The 10259-nt window shown below is 39.8% G+C and overlaps 1 protein-coding gene across 1 annotated transcript; it reads left to right on the top strand.

The window, feature by feature from the left end:
- Window positions 1-2391: 2391 nt before the first annotated feature.
- LOC131437407 (CCAAT/enhancer-binding protein) lies at window positions 2392-6151 on the top strand. The gene is made up of 2 exons (XM_058606718.1): window positions 2392-2944; window positions 3006-6151. The coding sequence occupies exon 2, from the start codon at window positions 3369-3371 to the stop codon at window positions 4560-4562; it is 1194 nt and encodes a 397-aa protein (XP_058462701.1). The 5' UTR covers window positions 2392-2944; window positions 3006-3368; the 3' UTR covers window positions 4563-6151.
- The last annotated feature ends 4108 nt before the right edge of the window (window positions 6152-10259 follow it).

The raw sequence follows: 10259 nt of genomic DNA, 5'->3' as shown, positions 1-10259 counted from the left end.
AAATAAAACGTTGTTTTCAACCAACATAAATGGTTGAATTGGTTTCTACAATTTGCAGCTATATGGCGCTCTGTTACCGAAAAAATGTTAACACCGTAATGACTACTAGCCACTAGATGGTCTTTTCTATATTGGCTGGTGTAAACACGATGTTGTATTGGAGAAAAAGACATAAGCGAAACATAAACTTCTTTTAGAAAATTTTTCTTCTAGATCGCTGTTTTCTTCATTCGACTTCGCAAAATCGACTCTCTCACTGAAAACTTTGAGCACTCAGAAAACAAAAACCGAATACAAGTAGTACACCGGACGGCGTGGCTCGGAAGGTTGGAAGATACAAAAAACATCATTTGACATGTACAATTAGAGTGCAACATTCGATACTCACTTCACTGTTCCGCGTAAAACATTATTACGCACAATCGCTTCAAATGCGCACAAATTCTGAATAAATACACTTTCCACTGACAGTTTACGTCATTTTTACATTTCGGTTTAGAAATTTATATATGGATATATCGTAACACGTGCGAAAAACATCTAAACAATTTGCAAGCAGTTTCAACAAGGCCGTTCCTTTTAGATTTTTAATGGATTGTTTTGCTTTGACACTTCTCATGAGTTTTTGGCTAATAAACTTGTTAATAAGACCAATTTCATTTTTGTTTTCTTTGTGCTGATAGATAAATAGAAACAAATTTTCTGATTTTAATAACAAAATTAGTTGTCAATGAGAATTTCATGTAGGATTGAAATATTGCTGGTTTGTGTCCGGGATATTCGCCAACTAAACACATTCTCTAAAAATAAGAGTTTTTTTCAGAAAAGTAAATTCTCAATTTTAACTAATTTTATAGTTATTTTGGAATCTTTGTCGTTAAAATCAACTAATTCAAAAACAGAAATTCGAATTAGGCGCAGAGCTAATTTCGGTCGTTCCGTGCAAAATTTTTCTATGTGCCAAAGTCGATTTTCACAGATTTTTTTTAGATTGCACCAGATCTAGACGTTTCGTGCATTTCTAAGATTTTTGGTATCAAAAAATTTTTTTTCTTTAGTTTGGAGTTTTTTTTACGCGGATTTCCAAAGTTACGCGGATTTCCGAAGTTCCGCGATTTTTTCCGGCATGAATAAAAATTTTCGAATTTTCTATGTGCCAAAGTCTATTTTCACAGATTTTTTTAAGATTACACCAGATCTGGACGTTTCATGCATTTCTAAGATTTTTGGCATCAACAAAATTTTTTTTCTTTAGTTTGGAGGTATTTTTAGGCGGATTTCCAAAGTTACGCGGTTTTTTTTACGCGAATTTCCGAATTTACGCGGATTTCCGAAGTTACCCGTTTTTTACGTGGTACGTATCCCCCGCGTACAAAGAGATCTCAGTGTAATATAATATAATACAAAATAATATAACATAACATAAAATAGTGTAAGACGATAATATATGAAATAATATGCTATGATACAATTTAACAGTTAATGATGCGACAATCAAATTATTTGTGCATATAAACCGGAAGTGCTATACTTGACTGTCCTTTTGTTAAGGTTACCTTTCACCTCGACCACGATGAGTTTGTAGACGAATTCGAGAAAATAGAACTTGTTGGTTTGTATTTCTTGAATAATGGATAATGAATGATGATCGCACATCGATAGTTTCTGAAAGTGCATGGAGATAAGATAAGGTAACTCTGTTCCGATAGGTGATTCGAATAATGTTGATGTTTACATTCTGTTCTTGCCACTGTATTTCTTTCCTTCGTCACCTTGATCCGACCGTAGAAACAAACCGCAATATAGTAATTAAGCTAGCAACACTGTTATACAAACCGTTCCGACCAACAAGTGGTAGTATGCATCCTCATCATAGCAACAACAATCGGGTGGTAAATTTGACGTCACCGTCGTATAGCAAATAAGTGTGCACGACGAATCGGCTAACGCAGCTCGGTGCGTAGAGTCGCGCACGACCAGCAACGAGAGTGAGAGTAGGCTCTGATGCTCCCCAGTTGCAGTCGCGGAGATCAAACTTCGTACCGAAAACTCCCGCTTTTCGGATTGGGTGGCTGTGATGTCAATACTGCGCTCTGATAGGTATGAGGAAACTCTCACTCTCAAAGTCGAACTGTCACCACCGTACCATTGTGGTCGTGGGGTAGTGGATGGGGTCGTGCGAGCTCTCGGTTTACCACCCAACCCTTCGCCGAATCCAACCCGGTTGCTTGGATGGTGTTGCTGCTGCTGTTCTATACCGAAAGTAACAGTGGAGAGAATTTTCGCTCGCGAGAAAACAAAACCACGAGCGGCGCTTTAAGCCCATGCGCTTTTTCGATTGATACCAGGTTGCTTAATACTGTTTTGCCTCACTTAAGCCTAGGCCATCCGACTGTCAACAGCGAAAAGCGCGCGCGGGCTGTCTATTTGCTGGTAAAGTTGGATTCGGAAAAAAGCAAAACCGAAAGTGTTTCTTTCTCTTCCCAGTAATCGGGCTGGAAAATGGTTTGACGCGGAGCGGGGGAAGAAGTTCGGAGTAGTGTCTGATTCGGACGGTTAGAAAAACGATCGCGACTTTGTTGTTGGTGGTGGTGGTGGAAACCGAGTGAGTGAAACAGAACAATCATCGGTGTCGAATCTGGTTGAATCATTTGGACTTAGGAACGTTGTCCTACGGCACACACCGAAAGGAGGTCTGTGAGAAAGTGCAAACTTCTCTGAACCACTACGACCCCCCTCCACCCTCGAAAGGGACAGCTACAGCGTGAGTGGAAGCGGGACGGACAATCTGCCGTTGGGTTCGAAAGAAGAAGTTGTTAATATATAACAAGTTGCATCATAGTCTTAAGACTTCAGTCTTAAGAAAGTGAACTGCCAATAAACATCTTTCGCAAATCAAAAAAAAAACAGAAATAAAACAAAACAGCGCTTTTTGACAGAACGGGTTAGTGGTGCATTCCGTGAATAATCTCGAGTTATTTTTGAAATGTTTTAATTCTGTGAAGGACCTTCCGGGATCGAGTAGCCGAAGCAGCAGCAGCAGCAGCAGCAGCAGCAGCAAGGAATTCCCACCGGAAAAGGACTTTTTGGATTACAATGGATTATTTTTATTTCTGGATTTACAACAGGAAGAAATGTGAATGCATTCAACAGAATCTGTGATAGAAATCGGGTGTTAGAAATGGACTGTTGTGAGTAATGAGGACTGACAAGGACTGACAGTGAAACTGTGCAATAACGGAAGAAAATTTACGGTGCAATTTGGCGATTCGTGATGGTTTTTAGTGCAATAAATCAGTAAAAGGTTTCGGATTTTTGGATAACCACTTGAAAGAAGTGTTTTCTGGAGTGATATTTGTGTATAAAATATGGAATCGCCTCAAATGTACGATACAAATCATATTCAAGTGCGCAGTGATATCAAAAAGCTTACGATGGCAGCGAACAACAATAGTACCAATAACAATAATGCAGCAACACCAAACAACAATAACTCACCAACGGCGATCAATCAGAACACGTTGGCACTCAAGCAACAGCAACAGCAGCAACAACAGGCTCAGCTGAACCCGATTGTGCAACCAAATGGGAACGTGTTAACCAACGGAAATCTACTATCGAAGCAGATGCTCCAGCAAATCCAGTACTCTCAAAGTGAGCTGGATGAGCTCACATCTCAGGAAATATCGTTGGACCTCCAGCATCTGATCGATGATCAGTTCCGTGATCCGGAGGCACTTGGTATCTTCACCGAAATGGTTACTGTTGGCAGTACCAATGGTAACGTAACGAACCCCTTGGTACAGACGGCTGCTGCGAAAGCCCTCCAGCTACAGCAGGCCCGGTTGTCTCAGCATACCAACGGGAACACCAATTATCAACGATCTCTGGCTTACATGCCACAGCCAGTGCACACTGGTGCCACCTATGCAAACAACTCCAGCGATGAGAACAGCAGTGTCGGTTCTTCGGACTCGGCCAACATCAAAGAAGAACCCGTCGATCCGAACGAGTACCGTCGCCAGCTACAGCAAGCCACAGGGGCTCAGTTTATGGGTAATACAACCTACCAGCTTGCTGGTGGCGGTGCCGGTGGTGGGGGTGTCGGAACGGGCAACTACGTGACCAACGGAAATGGCAATACCTTCTCGAACCTGACTCCGGCGACCGTGTTACATCACCAAGCCTTGCCACACCTTGCCGGGGCAGCCCATCTGGCAAACCTTACCAAGCACAACAAACTGCTTCCGCATGTGTCCCGGAAATCCCAGCAAAAACACGTCGACAAAGGAACCGACGAGTACCGGAGGAGACGTGAACGGAACAACATTGCCGTTCGGAAGTCCCGCGAAAAGGCCAAAGTACGATCCCGGGAGGTCGAGGAAAAGGTCAAGACTCTTCTGAAGGAGAAGGACGTCCTGCTGCGAAAGATCGAGGAGAAGAACAACGAGATCCAGCTGTACAAGCAACTCTACATGCATCTGATGAACCACAGCAACCCGGAGATCAACCAGATCTGTCGCAGCGCGCTGAATCTTTCGAACATGGGTGATCATATGTAGGATTAGTGATTTTATGTAACCGATTCTCCTCCCGCTTCTTTTTCGTCCTACTCCTACTTTTCGACATCCACCACACCCACGCTGCCGTTGAAGAAGTGGTCTGTCTAGCTTGTAGTAAATTAAATTGCATAAATCGCATTACTTAGTGAAACGTAGTGGAGCGAAACGTTTGTAAATATCATTCGAAAACTGAAGAACAAGTGTGAACTCATGCAGCAAATGGCGATAGTTTAATTGAATTAACCCTACCTTTTTGATGAACGTTTAGTACCAAAGACAGTATGTGTAAAAACTATGTAACCCGCCGGACTCTAATCCCATGAGGGTAGCCCAAAACGGTAGCAAAGAGTATGTTAAAGCTGTGCGAGGCAAAGCAAAACTTGATTTGGAAATGGATTACCTGTAAATAGACTTATTATTATTTACCGTGCATACTGAACAGCTGCTGAAGAACAAGAAAGTTATATTTTCTACCTAACACAGGACAGCTTCGACAAGACTTGTTTTTACTTCTATTACCACCCTTTTTTACCGATATATTTTATTCGTTTGTGAATGTTGAATAAATGTTTAAAAAACGGTTTGAAAACAAAATAAAAAAAAAACAAGTGTTATGTTTGAACGACAGAAAGAAACAGTCTCATTTTGTTGAATCTACTCGAACTCTCGCACCTTTTTTTCTGTAAAATGCTTTCCTTCGCAGCGCGAACCCAAGGTCAGTCTTGAAATGCCTCACATTGGCTTCCGTTTCCCATCGACATACTTCAAACCAATGTATACTATTATCCTAGAATCCTCGAAAACTAAACTAAAACGTGATTGCATGAAACGAAGTTACCAATCTCAGTCCGTTAAGACACTATTTTTTTGTCGCTGTAAATACTAAATCGTGTAACAATCTCATCTTGTCAATCAGTATCAACTCGAAATCGAAAAGACATTGTTTATACTGTATAAATTAATACTAAAATCGAACAACACACACGGAAATCGTTTGCAATAATAAGTATATTTCAATATCCTCGAGCGGCGATCTAGGCTAATTTTACATAGAGAAAGTGATCTAGAATTCTAATGAAAATAATGACAGTAGCACGAACCGTAGTGAAACCGAAAGTGAACTGAAATTTTCAATCACACATACCGATACAGACACGCATATACGTTGACTTCAAACTCAAGACTCGTGGCCTTAAGGTGAAATATACATATATTTTTCGATAAATATTAATGACCGCAGAATGTAAATGATAGCTCTATATTTTAAATACATCATTGACTAATCGGGAAACTGAAGTCCGAGTTGTTATCGCTAAGGTTCTTAATTGTAGCAGACGTGTCGTGAATTACAGAGATAAGTTAGCAGAATTTTGAATGTTTCATTACATTACTTTCGGTAGGTATTCGATTAAAAAAACGAACAAATAAACAAAAACAAAAAAAAAACTGGGATGCGAGTTTAACTAGTTCTTGAAGCAAGACTCTCAAGTTTCTATAATTATAAAGAAACAATCACACTTACACATAGAAAAAGTTAATGAACACACAAGTACTGTAGTTTTCTCAGCTTGAAAAGTCTGTTTTGAAAATAAGAAAAAATAAAGAATGTATTCAAAAAATGTCTAAAACAACAGCGGTGTTTTTTTTGTAAGTCGGTTTTTCGATTCCCGTCGCAGTGCTTCTCAGCCGATTAAGATACCCACTTGATCCTTTTCTAATTATGTGCAACGTCATCGTCGCTGGCAGATATAGCGGATGGCAGATTTAATTTCTTGGCAGGCGCTTCGGATAGTCACCAGTTTATTTTGTTGCTATGAAATCTTTGATGTTCGTATTTTAGCTCAAGTTCAACAATGCTTTCACCCCGAGGGACGCATGTCAGACTGGTCTGTATGATTGGTTGGGATGACTATCGGAAAGATTTCTTGTAGTTGATTTCAAAATTGAGATTAGTGGCTTGATCAAACCACCTTACATACAGAAAAAATAAATGATTTCCACCGAACCTTCGAGATAGTGTTGTTGTTTAGGTTTTTCGGTATTTACAAATTTTCATCTCGGAATTTTTTCTTCGCTTCATCTTTCGTGTATCGCCAGAAACATGAAACTCGAAAAACACGATTTTTTAAAGACTGTCCCATAAAGTATGGACGCACTTTGATTTCGCTGTAAATAATTCACAAGTGTTAGATGTTCAAATTTTATTCGATATACTGATCATATTAGAATATTATTCTCAAAATTTGCTACTTAGTCATTGTAGATTAGCTGGCGCACCTTCTTGCGAACGTTCCTCATTAAATTCCGTACAGACTTCTTGGCGACAAGTTTTGATACTTTTTTCCAATCATTTTCGAACTTGACAATGGTTTCGGCTGCCGAGACATGTTTCCTAAGATGTGTCTTCGTTAATGCTCAAAATTCCTCAATTGGTCGAAGTTGTCTTTTGGGACGAAAGTGACATTTTTAGTATAGTATACCATTCTACCGTTGATTTCGAGTAGTGGCAAGAAGCAAGATCTGGCCAAAAGACAACAGGATCCTTGTGGCTTCGAATCATGGGTAGAAGTCGTTTTTGTAAACAATCCTTGATGTATATTTCGCTGTTCATTGAAGCAGTGGTGATGAAGGGTTTCGAAATCTTACCACAGCTACAAATTGCTTGCCAGACCATAGCTTTCTTACCAAATTTTTCGACTTCAATTGATGTCTAGGACTGGTTTAACACTTGCTCTTCTCGCACCGTATAATATTGTGGTCCCGGCAAGGATTTGTAATCGAGTTTCACGTAGGTTTCGTCGTCCATGATTATGCAGTTCAAATTTCCAGCAAGAATCGTATTGTACAGCTTTCGAACCCTCGTCCTGATCGATGCTTCTTGTTTCGGACTACGTTTTAGTTGTTTCTGCTTCTTACAGGTTCGAAGATTCCAACGTTCTTTAGCACGAAGAACATTTGACTTCGAAGTACCCACTTTTTTGGCCACATCCCGAACTGAAACCTCCTTCTTTTGCTTGAATGCCTTCAGTATACGTTTATCCAACTGAGGGTTAGCAGGACCTTTTTTCCGACCCGTTTTCGGTTTATCCTCAAAGGTGTTATCCTCACCGAACTTCCTGATTGCATTTCGCACGGCTTTTTCACTTACTCCTTCCATTTTTGCTATCTTTCTTAGTGACAGTCAGCGTTCTGTGCACCATTTGTACACAAGTTTTCGACGTTGTTCTGCTGAAAGTCCACGCATTTCGAAACAAACTAATGAAAACGAATAAACAACTGCACAAGTGGTTAGAGAACATTGTAAACAACAGGACGCAGCTATAAAAATTGACAGATTCTGAACCATTGCGAAATGCGGTTTTTGATTGCGTCCATACTTTCTGGGACAGTCGTTAACCACACAGCAGAGAAGCTGAGTATTTCTTCCGGTGACTGAATCCATCTAGGTCGGGGCTCGAACATACGACAACTGCCTGGTAAGACCAGTTTCCAATACATTGCAATACATGGTATCATTTTATCTTTTATCTTAGCAGTTATACAATGGTATACCAGGGATAGAAACTTGAGTCTGGTGAGTGCTTAATTCACCTCTCCGGAGAAACAATTATGAAAACGTATTTAGTCCAACTAGCAGGGAGATGAGATCTACATTTTATCACTGTCATAAAAGACAACCAAAAGGAGCGTTGCAGTTCAGTTCAGAGTTTACATTCAGGAACAGGTAAAACTATGGGAATTAAAATTACATGGCATGAAATTCAATGAAGAAGAAAACAGTATCGGCTGTGACTGAAAGGCTGAACAGAGCTCCATTGTATCACAAAATACGTTCGTTAATCGACTGAACCATAGAAAAACATATCTGCTTGGCTGGAAATTGATAGATATGCACTCATATACGTAAGTGAACTTCCTAACCTTACAGACGAAACCTGTCAAATTTCAAATATGATCAGTATCTAACGATGAAAACAAATTGGAAAATTGACATGCGAATGCAATTCTCCAATGAAAACCGGGAAAATGTTACCGTAGGGACATTTTCCCTGGTTTCATTACATAATTGAATTCGCTTGTAAATTTTCCAATCTGTTTTCCCCGTTAGATACTGATTGTATTTAAAACCTGCTCAAGACGGCTCTACATCTTAAAAAAGAATTTTTCAGTAGAATTTTTAAGGTTTACCCTTTTTTTATAAATATAAAAAATAGGTATACAATACTTTAGTAAAATTTTCCGAGCCCCGGAGGACCGAGTGTCATATACCAATCGATTCAGCTCAACGAACGCATGTCCGTGTGTATGTGTGTGTGTGTGTGTGTGTGTGTTGTCAACAAAGAGGTCGAGATGTCAGAGATGGCTGTACCGATTTTAATCCAACTAGTCGCAAATGAAAGGTCTCCCCGTCACCCTGAACGCTATTGAGATCGAATGTTTACTTTTTGAGTTATACAAAGTTTTATGTCAAAATTTTTTGGCAATATCTGTCACAATTGACCTTAAAAACAGAATATTATTTCAGACTTAGATTCCGCACGGTAATAGCTATCTAACAAGCCATAGATTGTCAAAATTCGTCCATTTTAAACGGAGGTATCGGTTTTAACAGTTCGGCTGAAAAGTTCGTATCGTTTAATAGAAACACACATTTTTTTGCCAAAATTCGTTTTTATCATTCAACATAATTGCCATCAGAGGCGATACAGCGATTATAGCGATCTTCCAACTTTTCGATACCATTTTTGTAGTACGATTTGTCCTTTGCCTCAAAATAGGCCTCAGTTTCAGCGATTACCTCTTTATTGCTTCTAAATTTTTTACCAGAAAGCATTCTCTTGAGGTCTGAGAACAGGAAAAAGTCACTGGGGGCCAAATCTGGAGAATACGGTGGATGAGGGAGCAATTCGAAGCCCAATTCGTTCAATTTCAGCATGGTTTTTATCGACTTGTGACACGGTGCATTGTCTTGATGAAACAAAACTTTTTTCTTCTTCAAATGAGGCCGTTTTTTTGGAATTTCGTCCTTCAAACGGTCTAATAACGCTATGTAATAGTCACTTTTGATGGTTTTTCCCTTTTCAAGGTAGTCGATGAAAATTATATCATGCGAATCCCAAAATACAGACGCCATAACCTTACCGGCCGATTGTTGAGTCTTTCCACGCTTTGGGTTCGGTTCATCGCGTGCAGTCCACTCAGCTGACTGTCGATTGGACTCCGGAGTGAAGTGATGGAGCCATGTTTCGTCCATTGTGATATATCGACGAAAAAAATCGGTTTTATTTCGATATAACAGCTCCAAACACTGCTCAGAATCATCAATTCGTTGTTGTTTTTGATCGATTGTGAGCTCACGCGGCACCCATTTTGCACAAAGCTTTCTCATATCCAAATATTCGTGAATAATATGTCCAACACGTTCCTTTGATATCTTTAGGGTGTCAGCTATCTCGATCAACTTCACTTTACGGTCATTGAAAATCATTTTGTGGATTTTTTTCACGTTTTCATCGGTAACAGCCTCTTTTGGACGTCCACTGCGTTCATCGTCTTCGGTGCTCATATGACCAGTACGAAATTTTGCAAACCACTTACGAATTGTTGCTTCGCCCGGTGCAAAGTCTGGATAACACTCATCAAGCCATTTTTTGGTATCAGCGGCACTTTTTTTCATCAAAAAGTAGTGTTTCATCA

The sequence above is a fragment of the Malaya genurostris genome, chromosome 3 (assembly GCF_030247185.1).
Source record: "Malaya genurostris strain Urasoe2022 chromosome 3, Malgen_1.1, whole genome shotgun sequence".
NCBI lineage: Eukaryota > Metazoa > Arthropoda > Insecta > Diptera > Culicidae > Malaya > Malaya genurostris.
Note: the sequence above shows the minus strand (reverse complement) of the source record. Positions and strands in the feature narration are given on the sequence as shown.

Bases quoted from the DNA above. Each gene is read 5' to 3' on its own strand.
- LOC131437407 (XM_058606718.1), top strand. From the start codon at position 3,369: ATGGAATCGCCTCAAATGTACGATACAAATCATATTCAAGTGCGCAGT.